The sequence below is a fragment of the Protopterus annectens genome, chromosome 10.part0, assembly GCF_019279795.1.
Source record: "Protopterus annectens isolate FY-2018-M chromosome 10.part0, PAN1.0, whole genome shotgun sequence".
In the NCBI taxonomy this organism is placed as follows: Eukaryota; Metazoa; Chordata; order Ceratodontiformes; family Protopteridae; genus Protopterus; species Protopterus annectens.
In genome coordinates this window covers 794,455,846-794,474,581 of record NC_056744.1, presented here as the reverse complement: position 1 = coordinate 794,474,581, position 18,736 = coordinate 794,455,846, and the positions used below count along the sequence as shown (strand labels likewise).

The 18,736-nt window shown below is 42.2% G+C and overlaps 1 protein-coding gene across 4 annotated transcripts in view; it reads right to left on the bottom strand.

Annotated features, from left to right (window-relative positions):
* Positions 1 to 14,206: 14,206 nt before the first annotated feature.
* Positions 14,207 to 18,736, bottom strand: part of AGL (amylo-alpha-1, 6-glucosidase, 4-alpha-glucanotransferase) — a 1,248,201-nt gene continuing 1,243,671 nt past the window's right edge. For all 4 annotated transcript variants that reach the window (XM_044085615.1, XM_044085617.1, XM_044085614.1 and 1 more), the window contains one exon: positions 14,207 to 17,972. In XM_044085615.1, coding sequence (XP_043941550.1) covers positions 17,855 to 17,972 — 118 coding nt within the window. In that variant the 3' untranslated portion in view covers positions 14,207 to 17,854. The remainder of the gene's footprint in view (positions 17,973 to 18,736) is intronic.

The window sequence follows — 18,736 nt, the reverse complement described above, 5'->3', positions numbered from 1 at the left end:
CATCCATTGCTGCCCAGGCCAGAAGGGAGTCACCACAGTGATCTTTGTGGATTCCTTCTAAATCTTCATAAGTACCCTGGACATCAGTGGAAAGGGTGGAAAATCATATAGAAACATTCCTGTCCAATGAAAAAAGGCATCAGTCTTCTGGGACTTCATACATGGAGTCCTCAAAACAGATATTTGCCAGTTGACTGTTTTTAAGAGGGGCATTTAAAAGGTCTATCTGAGACATTCACCACAGATGGATCAATTCTTGGAAGACTTCCTAGTCAAGTTTCCAGTCATGAAGATCTGTTTTGGTCCTGCTCAGCTTGTCTGCCAATAAATTTTGCTCTGATGGAATGCAAGATGCCTGAAGAGTGACACAGTGCTACAAAGCTACATCCCATACTAACATGGCTATTCTGCAAAGGGGGCAAGATCTGCCTCCTCTTGCTTGTTTATGTACCATATCACTGTGGTATTGTTTGCGACTACATGAAGAGGTACGGAGGACCACTGATGAGTCAGAGTTGCAAGCCTTTGTAGCAGCATGCATCACTTATGTTTATGAGGTTTTGATAGTCTTTCTCGTCCCAGAGACCTTGCACTTTTACCTCCCTTCATACTGCTCACCAAGTAAAGTCCAAGGCATTTGCAGTGAGTGACTACTTTGGAGCAAGTGGGGAGAATAGGAAACCTGGATTCAGGGATATTTGATGTCTCCACCAAGTAATTTCTCTTTACACAAATCCCAGAACTGGAATTTGAAAAGGCAATGGGTGATGATGCTGGTATCAAAGAGACTGCAGATACCATCGTATCTTTCTAATGTGGAGTCTTGCAAGAGGTAGCATAATAATCATGGATGCCAGAAGACCCATTATCCAGAGTTATTTCCTCAATGTAACACAAGTCCAGGTGGAAAACCCACAGAATTGATCTAAACATAGTTCAGTTTCTTCATGTGGAAGAAAAGTTCTTTGTACTGAGTTGTCTAGCAGGTACGGCAGAAACACAATCCTGTGTGAGAGAGTCAGTAAATACTTTTCAATTATCTCTTGGAATCCCAGGCTGTGTAGGAGATCTCTTAGGTCGGCCTCCTTGAAAAGGAATCTGCAAAGAAAAGCAAGTCATCTAAACACAGAAACATGAGGAAACCTTGCACGCCTGCAATGGGCATCAATAGCAACACTTTGTGAACACTCTTGGAGTAGTGAATAGTCAAAATGGTAAGGCAGAAAACTGATAACATGATCCACAAAGACAAAACGTTAAACTCATGAAATCTGGATGAATAGGAATGTGATGATATTCATCTTTTAAATTTAAAGTTATTAAAGCTCAAATGAGGAAGGGTTAACAGACTTATGTGAAAGCATTTTGAACTTTGGCACCATCACAAACTGACTCAGGAAAGAAAGATACAGAACAGGAATTGTATTTCTTTGACACTAAAAACATTCTTGAGTAAAACCCTTTTCCTAGGTGGGAAGGAGGAACTGCTTCTTTTACCCTTGGACAACATTATTATGTATGATAGGATGGAAGAGAAAGGTTTGGTCTGACAAATAAGTATCCCCTGGAAAGGAGGAATTTCCTCCTAATGCCATCTGTATCCTAGATGGACCACATTCAGAACTCATTGCTGAAACAGTCTGTTGCTAAAGACAGAAATGGAGGTTCAGACTTTCTGGATGGAAGGGGGACAAGGTCTTTTATATAGGTATTCTGTCTTGTTTGACTCTCCTTTATTCAGCTTTCTTGTTGGATTCTCCTTGACAGTGCTTTTTAAACCTCTGTTACCAGCAATCTACTGAGACTGTTTAATTTGTTTCTTGCCAAAATTGGATGAGGAAGCAGAAAATCACTTGGAAAATGTATAGGAGGAAGGCTGAAAAATCTGATAAATTCCCTAAATCAGCATACCTCTCTCATTAAGTTATGCAAACCTCAGAAGCAGAGGGTCCAAAAACTAAATCTTTTTCAAAAGAAGAATTCAAAATTTCACTTTTGATATCTTCTGTGAGGTTCAGAGAAAGCAGCCAGGCAAGCCTTCTCAAAGCAGCACCAGTGGCAGCAACCCTGGAAGCAGTATTTACATACTCAAAATGTACACACTTCAAACAATGAGCAGTGACCTGAGGGAAAAAAAAAACTAGATTACACAAAGATTTTAGCTCATATGAAAATGCTGTGGCCAAAACATTCTTAATACTTTCACAACTAGTGAGTATAAAATTTAATATGAGCTTGACAATTCAGAATTCTAAAAATCTAAGCTGCAGAATCATACACTTTCCCCCCAAACGTATCAATAGTTTTACCATCCTTGTCAAAAGAAAGATTAGACTTAACAAAATGCTTGGCAGCTGCTGGATTAACTAAAGCTATGGATGCTGGGTCAGGTCTGATTATTGTATACAAACTTGAAAGACTGTGAAACTTTATGCATTCAATATGTTTTCTTATGGGAGAGCAGGCTGGCTGTCAGATAAACAACAGGCTGTGACAAAAGACAACCTCCAATGCTGGTAGCACTGGCAGGATGGGTGAAGGTTCTGGTAATTCCAGTTGCAGCAGTTCATAGTATTTTTAAGGGACTGAGAAACCTCAATGTTCTCCCACTGAAAACACTGGCAAATTCTGGAAACAGTCTCAGAGAAAATGAATCCTTCACAGGGAGATTCAAATAGCATACTCAGAATCCAAATCAGAAACCCGGGGAGAAAAAAATGCACTTTTCTCTTCACATGCCACATCATGAGTCTCTTCTGAGAAAGAGGGATCCCTTTTTATTTCACCAGAAACCATCTTATAACAAGGGTCAGAAGCCTGCATAAGTCCAACAAATTACTCATGTCCACAGAAACTAACACTGGAGAAGTGATTGTTTTAACAGGGGAAGATCAATGCCTTACCTTCCATGATATTAGAGTCTCAGTTGTCCTGGATCTCTTGCATCTCCACAAATCATTCCCACCAATGCCAGACTAGAGCTCTGAATTTTCACCATCAGATAAATAAAATGTGGTGGTGAAATAGGTTTGTTATATAGAGCCCCTGCCCCAGAGCAGAGACTCCTCCTGCAAATTAAGCAGTGTGACACTATCATCCCTTAAAATGGACCTGGATGATTGAACGGGTATTCAGACTTTCACCGCATGCTTGACCAGCCTAGCTTTCCTCAACAGAGAGGTGGTGGTGTAAGGTTAGACAATGGCAAGGCATAAATGGGTGCAAGACTCAGTTGCATTGAATTTCCTATTACAGCAGAAAAGTGTCAGTGACTTCAAAGAATGGTCCTGATTTTGCCTGTAATCGTCGTCTGTTCCTCATACAATATGAACTTTTCTGGAAAATCATTGAAGATTTCAGTTACTAAATAATGATGGCCATTTGACTTTCAGGATTCATATTCTTCAGAAAATGGATCTTGATGCAAAAATAACTACACTAGTTAAGTAAGAGCAATATTTAAAATCTGTCCTTGGTTCTTGTTCCAACAGGTATTTTATCACACTCAGATGAGGTGTATACAGCAAAGTGGCTACAGCTGCTGAGTGATGGTGGTGGCAGTTTTTGAATGAAAAGCAATACTTATTATTTGCTCAGTTAAGAATCTGGCTGCACAAGACTAGTGCACATTTGTGTGAAACACGTTGGAATACTTGAGTACTGTGCGATTGTATGAAGGAAACTTGAAATACATTGCGTCCATAATTATTTACTTAACTTGCAGTACAAAATAAATCAACATCTGATGCGTACATAGTCTACAATGGTGCTATAACTGCTGAGTTCAGGGGCTATCTGTAGATTTGAATGACTGACCCTGCTGTCATAATCAATCTAACACAGTCATTAGTCTGTTTTCCAGGGCTGGTATGCATTTATGTAAAGTAAGATGGAATACTTTACAGTGTTTTTTTTTTAATCACAGTTGGACATTTGGGGGGGGGGGTACACAGTCAAGTGGCTGTAACTGATGGTACTGACATTGGTGGATTACAATGACAACAACATGAACGGACATTTGTAGTTTAAAACAACATTTGTGGGCAAAAAAAAGTGTGTGTGGTGTCCGTGTGTGGGGTGGGGCATGTTTTGAAAATCACCAGGGCTCAAGGTACACAATCTGACACTGAACACTATTAGCAGAACCATCAGAAAATATACCTTCCTGTTCATTCTTAAGGAAAAAAATAATTTTATTTAACTAAAACTATATGTTCTTAAATGTCTCTACAAAATGAAATAGAGATTCTTATTATCAGTTCTACAACAGCACTCCAATCACTGGAGAAAACCATTTTTAAAAAATAAAAAAATGATCTACATAGCTTACAAAGTACAGTTATGTATACTTACCATAAATGAAGATGTTCGTGTATTCACTGTTGCAGTCCTGACTTGTGGGATTTCCTGCCATGAAAGCCCTTGGCTGGCCCAACTACCAGAGAAATTCTATCCTCCTAAGGCTGGTGGAGGCACTAACCATATGTTGGGGTTTTTAGGAAGGCAGCCTAGGTCATGAAATTTGTTTTTTCTTGTCCCCTACCAGGAGGAACCCCAAGTGAGCAGTAGGGAGCTGAGGAAGAGAACCTCTACAGAAAGAAAGACTATATGGGATTCCCTTGGCTAAAGCAAAAAAAAAAAAGTAGACAACCTAGTAGGCTAAGGATGGGGAAGGGAATGAAAGACTGCAACAGTGAATACACTCAAACATTTACATTTATGGCAAGTGTACACAACTGTACTATGTTCTTCATGTTTCACTGTTGCAGTCCTGACTTGTGGGAAGATACCCAAAGCCGAAAAGAGGGTGAAAGGACAGTAGAGAGAGAAGAGGATGCCCTGCAAGATGGCAGTGGCAAATTCTGCTCTGAATCTAGAGAAGGCTGCCAAGTGGTAATGTTTCGTGAAGCTATGCACAGATGACCAGGGGGCAGCTTTCAAGATGTCCTCAGTAGGGACTCCTTTCAAGAAGGCAGCAGAGGTTGCAGTAGCCTTTTGGAGTGTGACCTGACAACCTCAGATTATTTCTTGCCATGATGGCTATAACAGGGATACAGTGGGAGATCCATTTTGAGAAAGTCTGTTTAGAAGCTGGCTTTCCCTCAGACCCAGTGTCAAAGGTCACAAAATGCTGGTTAGATTTTCTCATGGCTCTTGTTTTGTCAAGATAGTAGTGAAGCTGTCTATGCACATCCAAGGAAAGAAATATTCTTTCCCCTTCATCCTGGGGGTTGGGAAAGAATGTGGGCAGCTGAAAGGCTTGATTTAGAGAAGTGTCAGTGACCACCCTGGGCATGAAGGAAGGGTAAGTTCTGACGGAAACCCTGTCTGGGTGGACGAATAAGAATGGTTCCACTGCCATGACCGCCTGCATTTCTGAGACCCTCCTGGCTGAAGTGATTGCCAGCTCTAGGGCAGTTTTCCAAGTTCAAAACTTTAGTAGGGCAGATGTTGCAGGTTCAAAAGGAGACAATGTCAATTTCTCCAAAACAAAGTTAAGGTCCCATGGAGGGGTAGGTTGCCTTCTGTGTGGTCTTATGTGAAGGACTCCCCTAAGAAATTGTCTTAACAGGGGATGTGAAAGACAGAAGGAAGACCAGGAATATGGGACAAAATGGCAGATGCATGAATTTTAATGGACAAGTAGGAAAAGCCTTTATCACCCAAACTAGGTAGGTAATCTAGAATGGTAGTAATCTGGACTGAATCAAGCTTGTGGTGTTGCTGCTGGCACCAGTTGGAAAATCTTTTCAGCTTAGCCAAGTAGGATTTCCTAGTGCTAGGCCTTTTTGATTCCTTGAAATTGCCCTGGACTTGTTTGCTTACCTTAAGCTTGTTACTGAATGCTGTGGGATTATCCAAGCTGAAAAGCTGCATATCTTCAGGTTGGGGTGCACCATCCTTCCCTTGTCCTGAGAGACGGCTGACTATCTGAGGCAGCAGCCATGGGCTCTGGTTGGTTAGTTTGAGAAGCAGAGGATACCAGTGCTGTCTGTGCCAGTCTGGAGCTATCAGTACTGCCCTTGGGCCCTCCTCCCTTATCTTTATAAGCACTCGAGGTAGTAGGGGTAAGAGAGGGAATGAATAAGTGAAGAGATGAGTCCAAGGGAAGGAGAAGGCTGATTTCTGTTTGATCCTGGAACAGAATACTTTTCAGCTGAGCATTTTCCTTGGTAGCAAATAGGTCTATCTGTGGGACTCCTCATCTCCAGGTAATACTGAGAAAAACATCCCGATACAGACGCCATTCATGGGAGTCCGTCAACTTTCTGCTGAGGTGATCTGATAGAGCATTTTGAAACCCCTGTAAAGTATTGTGCCAGGAGGTGCAACCCCAGAGAGTGAGCAGTTTCCCAGACTTGCTTCACTAGGCTGCATACAGGGTAAGAGTGGGTGCCCCCTGCCTGTTTATGTACCACATTACCGTGGTGTCTGTTTTAACCAAAGAGGACCTCTGGTTCCCATTTTTCTTTGAATGCTATCAGGCCTCTTTGCACTCCCATAAGCTCTTTCCAGTTTATGCGCCTGTCCCTTGAACTAAGCCTCCTACTTCCGTTGTGATTGGAAGTGTTAAAAGTGAGCACACCCGGCTGCCTCTGAGGCATCTGTGGTGAGAGTTTGACCCTGGGGAGTGAATCTGAATGGAAGGCCCTGATGTTGACCACAAACCTGTACTCACCATGCAAAATCTTCTTAGAAGGGATCACTTGTAAGTGGGTCTCTAGGGACAGTGTGCAGGCATGATACATTTTTGAGGTATCACTGCAGTTTCCACATGTGCAGTGCTTGTAGAAACTCTCTGGCTGAAATGGATTATTTCTGCTAGATTCTTTGAAAGTAGTGGATCAGAAAGGAGACTTTGTCTGGGGGAAGGAAGGTTTTTTGAAGTGAGGAATCCAGTAGTGCCCCAGGAAGACTATCCCATTGGTAGGAACAGTGATAGATTTCTGCAGAGTTATCATGAAGCCCAGGGAGGACAGGTGGTCTTGGGTAAACTTCAAATCTTTGTGAATATTTGTGGCCTGTATCAGACAATCATCCAGGGAGGGGTATATCTGGATGCCTCTGGTCCTGCAGAAGACAACTGTAGGGGCTAAGCACTTTGTGAAAACCCTTGGAGCAGTAGACAAGCCAAAGGGCAGTGCTGAAAACTGAAAGTGACTGGAATCTGCTCTGAAGTGAAGAAAGCTTCTGTGTGATTCTTGAATTGGGATGTGCAGGTAGGCATCCTTTAAATCCAGAGAAACCATAAAGACAAGTTGGACTATCATGGGTAAGAGTTTCTGAAGTATCAACATTTTGAATTTTGGTACCTGGAGAAACTGATTGAGATTTGACAGGTCTAAGATAGGCTGCCAACAGCCTTCTTTTCTTGGAATCAGGAATAACCTGAAGTAGAACCATTTTCCTATTTGATGTTCTAGAACTAATCCTTGAGCACAAAAATTCTGGATTTGAGAAAGGGCCTCTGATTTTTATTCTGAGGAATATCTGGATAGCCTGAGTGTTTTAAAGGCCCTTTGAAAGCGAGTTTCTAGTCATTTGAAATGATGCCTAGAACCACTTCTCTGAAGTGATGCAAGTCCAGTTTTGTTTGAACAGTGCCAGCCTTCCTCCTAGTCTTTTTTTTTTTGGGGGGGGGGGGGTTGAGTCATTGTTGCACTCTGGCAGTAGCCTGGGGCCTAGAACTCCCTTGCCTGGAAAGTTCTGAGGACCATTGTTTGGATCTCTGCAGCTGCTTCTGTTGCTTACGAGTCCTTTCCTGCTGGGTTTTATTCTGTCTGCCTCTATGTTTGGAGGGAAAGGACAAGTGTTTAGGGGGAAGTTCCTGATAAACCTAGGGGGCTGAACATGGAGAAAGTCTTTCACTGTCTGCATAGGACTTAGCTTTGTCTTTCATTTTTTAAGAACAGCCTCAGCTTTAGGTGAAAAGAGGAATTCCTTGTCAAGGGGAGCATCAAGAAGGTTAGACTTAACATGGTTAAGAAAAGATTGCTCTCTAAGCCATGCATGCTTTCTAATAACTGAGTCAGTGGCAGCTGCCTGGCTAGAAGCCTCCGCAGCATCATAGCCACAGTGTAAGGATTGCCTAGCTACCTGAGAACTGGAGTGGCAGAGATCCAAAAGTTCTTTAGAAAGGTTTTTGTCCTCTAAAGAAGAGACATTTTGTTTTAGCTGATCCAGAATGGTTCGTTGATATTTAATAATGTGAAATTGACAGTTGAGAGCCCTCATAGTAAGGGTGGCTGAAGTATAAACTTTTTTTCCCAAACCTATCAAGGGCCCTGCTCTCTTTATCTATAGGTTTCTACAGGAACTGTCTCTGGCCCCTTCGGGTCCTGGGGTGAGCACCTCTGGATCAGCAGATGGGCTTTTGAAAAGGTACTTATGGGAATCCTGCACCCTATAGAACCTGTCTGGTTTATGAGTGCCTGGGGAAGAGAGTCTGGATTTAAGGAGGAATCTTGGAAGCCATCCTCATACACCTCTAAAATGGATGGAAAAGCAAGAGATTTGTACTCTGCCATTTCCAGGAACTCCCTCACTCTCTTTTTTTGACTGAGGGTATTCCTGTGTCTCCTATTGAAAATGTTCCTTTATAGCATGGAGTCTCTCCAAAGTTGATATCCTCCTGGGGGGGCAGATTCTCCTCTGAAACTAAAACCTCAAAAGATGTGAGAGAGGGTCCATCAGAAGCAGAACCCTCTAGGTCTGAATCCTCATCAGATTCAAGAGGGTCTGGGAAGGCTTCAGGAGTAGGACCCTTTTCCTTTTACCTGGGAAGGCATCCCCGAGTTCTTGTCTAGACCTAACTATGGAAGTCAGGTCTGCTGCTAGGCTAAGTCCTGTTGATATCCCTGAGAAAGGAAGCCGGGTAGGTCTAGGCGAAAGCCCTGCAGCAGTACTTCTCTTAGGAGTCACTTTGGCCTTGGGCCTAGGGACGGCAGACATCCTGACACCTATCTCTCTGGAAGAAAGATGAACCATTGTAGGCTGAAGCCACAAAGAAGTATCACTGGAAAGAGGGTACTCTTTGGAAGCCGAGGCCCGCTGAGTAGCCCTGAACCCAAATGACAAGCTGAAAGCAAGGGCCTGTGCAGAAGTATAGGGACCCGATGGCATGCCAGACTCCGAATGGGTCTTGACAGAAGCATGTGGTAGAACCTCAGACAAAGAAGGGGGCTGCGGAAGCACCTTGCCTTGCTCAACAATCACAAGTCTACATGGAAAGATAGACTGGGAAGGGTTGTCATCCAAGGGCCTAAGCTTGGGTCTCTTCTTTTTCCTTCTTATGCCTAGGCTGCTCAACCTTTGGATAACCAGTGGACGTCATTAGATGCTGATGAGAAGATTCAAGCCTAAGGAATCTAGCTAAAATCTTGGCCCAATATCTGATCGTCCTAGAGTTAAAGGGGGTGCAAAAGCAGCAACTAGGGACATTGTGATCCAGGCCTAAGCAGGTGACACAAAGTGGGTGGAAGTCTCTGTGTGGTATTTACTTACCACAGCAGAAACAATTATTTACTTTATCTGAAATGAGTTTACAGCAAAAGAAAGGGGCTTCCCAATGGGGTACTTACCTTTCCGATGACTTCTCTCTGGTGTGGACCAACCAACGTACTGAAACACTGCTTTGGGCTCCAAGGCCAAGAAAAGACCGATTTTCCTCTATACCCAAGCATACTGACATTGGTTAGGGCGTCTACCAGTCTTAGCAGAAGGATAGAATTTCTCTGGTAGTGAGGCTGGCCAAGGGCTTTCATTGGAGGAAATCCCACAAATCAGGACTGCAACAGTGAAACACAAAGATCATCATACATATTTCTCCACAGATTTGCAGGGAAGAAAAACAGACTACTTGCTTTACACATATGTTTATACACATACTGGAAAGATATGGAGCCAGCTACTTGTATACTAAACAAACAAATGGCAATCAAATAGCTCATTTTTTTGTGTAAGTTATACAGCTAAAAGATTAAGTAACAACCTTTTATGGATAATATTAAAAATTATTTAGGTCTGTAATTCTTGCTGATAAGAGATTATGAAAAACTGCTGTGCAAAGAAAAGGTGTCAAAAAATGACACACTAGATTAAGCTTTTGACCATATGCTACTGTATCACTGAATACTCACCAAGCACTATTAAAGTCCCACAACATATCCAGCTCTAGTTTCCATGAACATAGATTCTAACAACATGGGTTCAAATAACAGAACTAAACAAATATTTTACATATAATTTAATGAAATACAAGTGAATATGACAAAGTATTAATGTACAGTAGCTTTATTTCCTGACTGCACAAGACACAAACAGTGAAATGGCAAAATCGCATTTGTTGAGAATATGGACATGTAACAATGACAGCTGAACGAAACATTCAAATTTTCCACAACTGTAGCTAAAACATGCATTTAAAGGATTTACTCTAAAAACCATAAACATGATATTCTGGCCAAAATATATATATATATATATATATATATATATATATATATATATATATATTTTTTTTTTTTTGCAGTAAACCTACAGTTTTACTAATTCAGAGGTAATAGCAATTAATAAATGGTGTACTTATGTTAGTAACCAAAATTTAACTTTTATTACCTCTGTTAAGCACAGTAAAAAGTGGCACATAGCTTGTTGAGGGTATTAGATTTTGTTAACTTTGTTTTTGTTATTTTGTGCCTAAAGGTTTGATACAGGAAGATTACTAAAGTGTACCACTAAGATTCTGTGACCGAGGTGTTTACTGACATGTTATGAAATAAAAGTAACACATCCAACAGAAGGGTGCTTAAGGTGTTAGCAACAGAAAGTTATGGAGTGACAAATTTAACACTAAATAATGAAAGGCCAGTAAATGTATTTCAACTTACCAAATTTTAAAATCAGTGGACTCTAAACTGTGCAAAACATAAAACCACTCTATTAAAATTTGTTAACAATAAATTATTTCTGTACATGCTAATGAAAAAACAGTAAATCTGAAATTAACTACAGTCGAAGACTGATACATTCACTTTAAAGTACAGCACATTAGGCTGGATTACAGTATTTGGGGGTGCAAATGTGCTACAACTGTGGATGAAATACCACTTTGCAATATGCATCTATCTCACTCACTTTGCTATAAGTAAGAAAACAAAAAGTAACTTTGTAATGTTACTTTCCAATATTTTATCTGTTTTATAGTGCAAAGGAGTTTAAACAACTAGTAAAGTAAGCAAGCAACATCTGAGGTCCTGTACACAATGAGGGAGAATGACAATGTGGACAACACATTTGCCATTACTTAAGCGTATTTCACAATCTTGTACAGTGTTTGCAAAGAAGGTGCCTAGTAGACATTGCTTAGTCTAAGGACATGTACCCATTCTGTACATACTGCATAGGTATAAGCTTATACACTACATGACACTTGGATGTTCCTTATGCACTGCTGTACCGTTACTCTGCACAAGGATAGTAGACAATTTAGTACTAAACTATCTAATCACCTGCTGCTGCTACAGAAGGTCTTAGTGTGCCTCAGCTAACAAACTTTTGTACTACATTTGTAGGGCAATTACAACAACAGCCAGACAGGTTCTATACACATATTGCACAACATGCTTATCTAATGTATTACACTTTTGCAAAGTTAATGAATGAATCTATGTAGTTACTGGGATACAGCATTAAACATGATCATATCTGTTTCTAAGAATGACCTACAGTACATGCTGTATTTCTCAATGCCATGATTGTCATGGACACTTTCAACTATCATCATCAGTCGTCTTAACACTTTTCCTCACTTTTATGTGGCAGCTGATTCGGCATTTCTTAAATCAAGTGTATAACTGAAAAGAATAGTTGTATAAAATCTTACCATAACCTCAGGTGTCCTTCTCTGTTATGTTGCAGTATTCTTTACATAAGGGATTCTCTCCTGTAAATGATCCCAACGCCTGGACTGTATACAAAAGCCTTTTACTACTGCTAAGTACATGGGACATCGCGCATAAGCTCAAAGCTGGCATCCGCCATAAAAGTGATGACCGCACATACCATCCTCAGAACTAAATACCCCAGGAAGAACATCAGCCTAAGGAGCAAAACAGGAGGTAAAACACATCCAAAGAAAGAACAGAAACCAGGGGGAAAGGTGGGAGGGATAGAATTTGGATTTGGCATGGTCTGGCAGGGGTTGTTCCTTAAGCCATGCATGTCTTCTAATGACTGATCCAGTGACTGCTGCCCTGCAAGAAGCTTCTAGGACATCAAAACCACAGTTCAAAGTGTTTAGTTATTTGACTTGCAGAATGCATTAAGTCTTGTAAATCCTTAGATTCTGGCCAAGCAGGAAAGGAAGTCATTTTTGTTTAAGGAGTTCCAAGGTTTGTTGCTGAAATTTCAGCATATGGAACTGACAAATTTAGTGCCCTGATAGCAAGAGTAGCTGAGGTGTATACTTTTTACCCCATCTGTCCAAAGCTCTGGAATCTCTGTCTGAGGGGGTGGGGATTCTTAGCAGAGGTTGCTTTAATCCCTTTCATTACCTCATGGTCAGCTGTTGGATTTTTAAAAAGATATTTGTGAGAGTCAGGGACTCTATAGTACCTGAAACACAAACATCCTCTACCAACTAATAAAACAGCCGATGTAAAACAAATACAGTTGAGGTAGCAAGCAAACACCAACTGTACCATAGCTAGGAAGTTTATTATAAAACAGGTAAGCACTTTCAGGGATGTGCCCCTTCATTAGATGAAGGGGCACATCCCTGAAAGCGCTTACCTGTTTTATAATAAACTTCCTAGCTATGGTACAGTTGGTGTTTGTTTGCTACTTCAACTCTATAGTACCTGTCTGGTTTTCTGGAAGCAGGAGGTAGGGTGACAGGGGTCAAGCTGGATTAGAGGAAAACATCCTCCACAACATCCAGGACTGGGGGGATGGCCAAAGGTCTGTGCTGTAGAAGATCTAGAAATTCCCCGAGTCTCTTTTTAAACTGAGGGTAGTCCTGACTCTCCCATTTGAAATGCTCCCTTAAAGTATGCAGGGTTCCCCCAAAGGAAGAATCTTCTGGGGGAGAGGCTGAAGGTATGGAGTCTTCTGCATCAGAATCCTCATAAGTGGAAAGGGGTTGCATGTCTTCGTAGTCAGATGCATCAGAGTCATCTGACTTGTTCAGACAAAACTACAGGGGACAAATTTCTTTTCCTTTTGGAGGGGGTTGCTTATCTTCCCCTGATGAGCATGATAAGGTCATTTTAAGCATTTGAGACTGAGGCAAGGTAGCAGGCACCTGAGAGAGGGTAGTCAGTTTCTTGGGTGTGGTTCGCACCCTGGGCTTGAGAAACTTGTTTTTTGAAAGAATGGTAGTCGTGAAAATAGACATCAGTTTGTGTCGAGATTTGGTAGTGCAAAGGACTTCCTTAGAAGCCGGTGCCTGCTCAGCGGCTCCGGACCCATCCAAGGTAGAGATGACTGCAGGATCCTTAGTCGAAAAAGAGTTTTGTGGCATACCGGACTCAGAAAGGATCTTGGTAGCAGCCAACGAATCAACTGAAGCGGGCATCAGGGGCTGTGAAAGCACCTCACTGAGTACCGGAGGACTGCCGACTAGCTTAACGGAAGCGTTATCGGTAGGTTTGGACCTATGCGGTCTGTCTCTGTCTTTTTATGTTTTTTCAGGAGAGCTGCTGTTGGATGCCTTACGGAAGCCATATCGGAATATGAGGACTGTAAATTGAAATATCTGGCTACAAAAAGGGCCCAATGATGGATAGTTCTGGCATTGAACACAGCACAGAAGCCACAACGGGGGATGTCGTGGTCTGGGCCTAAACAAGTGACGCAGTACGAGTGGATATCTCTGTGTGGTACTTGCTGTCCACAGGCGAGTCAATTATTAACTTTTTCTGACATCAGTTAGTGCAAGAAAAAAGGAACCCCAACGGGGTACTTCGCTTTAGAAGACGTCAACTTAATTCGGTAAATGAAACTCAGGTAGCGTCCAACCAGCACACATGCGAACTGCTTCTGCTTTGGGCTCCATGGCAAGAAAGACTGATGTAATGGCGTCGGCTGCCTTACTTTATACTCCTGACTACTTGACGTCAGTCCTCAAGTGATAGCAGCCAACGCAGAAATACTAAGTCTCTGGTATTCGGCCCATCCGAGGGCTACCCTGGCAGGGATGACCTAAATGTGATGACTGCAACAGTGAAACACGAAGAACATCAACAAACTCCAGTCAGTGTGCATGCTGCATCCAAACTGATTTCAGGAACCACTGAAACTTTCTTGTGCAGTTTGGCAAGACGTAGCATGGGAACAGCTGAATCCATGAAGCCTAGAAGTTTGAGAAACTCCCTAGCTGTCACATCTTCAGGGAATGAATGTCTTTGAAGAAACTGACTAGAGAGAGATCTTTCCGAGGAGAAAGAAAGAGAGGCCAACATGACATCTGTCTGAATCCTGCACCCCAAAATCATGGTCCTGTGAAGGAGAGTGCATGGATTTTTTGAAACTGACTGTGAATCCCAACCTTTGCAGAACAGTAATAGTGAACAGGAGATTGTGATGCAAGGTCTCTGGAAGTGGTACCTGTAGCAACAAGTCATCCAGACAGGGGAAGACCTGTATGCCCTGGTGTCTGCATAAAGCAAAAGTAGGAGCTAAACATTTTGTAAATACCTTTGGTGCCATAGAGACACTGAAGGGAAAAGTACATAACTGAAAACTAAGGAAGCAACAGAAAAATGTAAACATTTTCTGTAAAGGGGATGAACGGGAATATGTAGGTAGGCATTCTTGATACCCAGGGAGGCCAAATAGGTCTGTGGGAGAATGAGATGAAACAGTGTTTGGAGGGAAAACAGGTGAAATATTGGAACCTTTAAGGTGTTGAGGTGAGAAAGGTCTAGAATGGGTCTCCAAGGGCCATCTTTCCTGTGAATCAGGAACATCCTTGAGTAGAAACCTCTTCCCCTTTGTGACAGTGAGTTCTTGGCTAGTTCCCTGGGATATCAAATCTTGGACCATCTCTGGGAAGAAAATAAGTTGTTCTTGAGGTGGTGGAAGAGATTTCCAGACCATGAAATATCCTTTGTGGATATTGGAGAGAACCCAAGAATCTTGAGTGATGTGTTCCCAGACTAGAAGTGAGTGGGTAAGGCATTGAGAGATGGGAATGTGACCAGAGGAAGCCAGGTAGTCACAGACTACCTGGCTTGTCTGGAAAGAGCTGCATTTGAGTAGAAGGTAAAGATGGTTTAGAAGGAACAGATCTACTGGCACCCCATTTACCTCTAGAAGGAGGAATACAAGACTGTTTCCTGACAAAAGTGGTCTTAACAGGGTAGTTTGTTTGGAATTTGGGAACTGAAGACACAAAGAAGTTTTTTAAATCCTGCAATTCTTTACCTTTCTCCTGCAGGGACTTGAACAAGGTAGCAGCTGCAGTACCAAACAAGGCATTATTATCTAATGATGCATCCATTAGCTTATCCTTCAAGTCTTCAGGAAGTGGTTGACGTCTTAACTAAGAGTACCTCCTTAATACAAAGCCAGGGGTAGCCGTCCTGGCAGATGCTTCAGCAGCATCTTAATTGCAGCTAATGGAGTGGCATACCACTTCGGAAGATGCCCCCAAAAGACAGGAAAGCTGAGACTTCACATCTGAATCCGATAGGTCAGAGAGAAGCTGAATGGCCTCAGAAAGATGGGCCAAAGCATACTTATTCATATGGGTGTGATAGTTAATAGCTGTAAAGGCAAAAGTAGCAGAAGTGTACACTTTCCCCCAGCCTTTCCATGGTTTTCCTCCTTTCTGAAGGGAGAAGAGAAATAGAAGGACAAAGTCTGGATGGCTTATCATTGATTATAGAAACTACCACTGGGTGTGCAGCAGGGAATTTATAAAGGAATTTACAGTCCTCTAGAACTTTATAGAGCCTATCTGGCCATTTGGGGGTAGGAGGCTGAAAGTCTGGACTCTTAGAAGCAGAAGTAAAAGTGCCCAGAAAAACTGGCAGAACTGGAGGCACAGCAGAAGAAGGCGAATCCATCTGTTGTAAATCAGAATATCCCCTCTGCACAACAGTAACCTGTGAACAGTGCCACTTGCAAAACTCCCTCAAACGAATAACAGTCTCCCCAAAAGTGATATCTTCACCAGAAGATTCAGCTCCTTTGGACTCCTCAGGCGAAGCATATTCCAAGGGAGAAGAAATCTGGGCAGAGTATGCCAAAGACTCACCATCCGAGGAATCCTCATCCTCAGATAATACCTGCGCCCTAAACCTTTTCTGAGGGGAATTAAGCAGGAGGAGGGCTATGAAGGGAAACCCCAGTAAGAGACTTCAAAGCCATAAAAGCATTAAATAATCCTTGTGTGAAGGCCTGCCAGTCAGGCGGAGGTTGCTGAGGGGCTGGAAGATGTTTGGTTTTCGGTTTCTTTTTAAGGGACACATCAGCTTTGTGGAAGGTAGAGGGACCCAATGTAGGCCTGCATTCTATAACAGTCATTGGTACTTCCTCCTGAACCAAGATCCAAGGAATGCCTCAAGGGCCTTCCAAAATAATGAGCCTAGGTTCCCCCTGCTCGTCCAAAATGGACATCTACAAAACCTCTAAGGACATGCCAGTGGCGGATTCCCTGACAGCTTCCGCTTCAGTACCCACTGAGGAATCCAAGCCAAAATCCAAATGGGCCTCCAGGCCTTCACTGGCCTCGAGAGGACATGCCTGGAATGGGAGGTGCAGACGAAGCTTCAGGCCCAAGTTTTTTGGCTTTCTTCACAGGCTCAGCAGAAGAGCTCAACGTATCCTCCATAACATCGCATGCTAACCTCTTAAGTCTTTGATTCTCAAGGGAAATGTTAAGAGAGTGAAGGAGACCACGCAAGGTTCTGGGAACAAACGCCTGACATATAGAGCAAGACTTATGGTCATGGTTAGGGCCTAAATATAACAGACACTGATCATAGCTATCTTTATGTCGAATTTGTATTCCACAACGGCACTTGCCTTTCTTGGATGACATGTAACCTCAGACAGAAAAGCAGCAGCAAAAGTAAAAGGAAAAAACCCGAATGGGGCACTTATCTGATTTGGCTTGTACAGCAACCAACAACTCGGACGAGCAGACTGACGGTCGAAGATGGTGTTCGGACTGGTGGAAGAGACGTTCTAAGGATACTAAGTGAGGACGTCACTTTTATGGCCGATGTCAGCTTTGGGCCTACATGTGATGTCCCATGTACCTAGCAGTGGTAAAAGGCTTTTGTATAGTGACCGGATGTTGGAATCATGTACGTCAGGTAATCCCTCATGTAAAGAATACTACAATACAGGAATAGGAGGACATTTATTAGTACCTCATACTACAAAGACAGCCATTCTCTTTGCTGACTCTACGTATGTAACATTAGTAAAAAAAAAAAAAATTTAAATAAATAAAAATCAGAATCAACACTTCCCACCACCACCTCAAAAAAGTTGTCCTGCATTAATTGCTTTTAAAAGAAAAGTAAAGGCTTGTTAAATGTAGACAGTATACCGCACAGAATGAAATGATTAAAAAGTAGGAAGCAAGGCAGTACAAAATGACAAATTTAGAACAAGACGGTTAAAATTTTCAACAAAAAAAGGACTAAAACCTAAAATTCAGCAAATACTGATAAATCTCAATGTAACTAAACTAGTTATTACATCTTCATTAATATTGTGCATGTAAACAATGGATCTGATAAGCTTGGCTTTTTCATTAATAAACAAAATTGACTGTAAGTCCAATGCTTTCAGAGGACTGTAAGCTTCCTGATTACATTTTGCACCACATCAGTCCATTTCAGAGATCATAGAGGACCTCTAGCACAGAAGATATGGACCAAGCTTGAGTCTCACAGCTAAAGGAACAGTATTGCCCATTCTCATTTGTCAGCTCTGGAAGCCCTTTCCAAGGAGACCTGTAAATCAAGTTAGGAAAATGGTTAAAATAAGTGGTGTGAGAAATATTACAACTAGTGTGTCAGATCATAAAACATTACAGAATCAATGTGAAAGCTTATCAGAACAGTTAACATTTTTTAAAATGCACACCCTTAAAAATATAGCACAATATACTACAATGAGTGAGACATTTAAATACTGAAAAGAAACCAAGCCAAGGATTTTACTACAGATGGCCCATCTTGTGGGGTAACTTGCAGTGATTGCCCTTGGCTAAATTGTACAGAAGGGGGAACCAGTGCTGCCTTGGCCAGTAGGGAGCAAGATTTTTGGTTTGTCCTTCCTGATTTTCAGAAGGACTTTCTGAATCAGAGGGAAGGGGGGAAGGCGTACAGGAACTTTCCCTCCCAGTTGAAACTGAAGGCATCTACTCTCCAGGCCTGGGGGGATTAAGTCTTTGTGCAGAAGGTCTGCAGCTGCCTGTTCTGGGGGGAGGCAAACAGGTCTACTTGTGGAGTGCCCCACCGGTGGACTATGTCTAGGAAGACCGTCCTGTCCAGCATTCATTTGTGTTGTGGAGAGGATGTTCTGCTCAAGAGGTCTGCTTGTTGTCCTGCGAAGGGATGTAGCTGGCTTGCTGAGATATGTTATGCTGGGATGCTAGGTCCCAAATTAGTAGGGCTAGCCTGCACAATTGGTATGCCTTGGTACCTCCCTGCATGTTGAGGTACCACATTACAGTGGTACTGTCCGTCACTATCAGAAGAGGACCTGGTAGGAA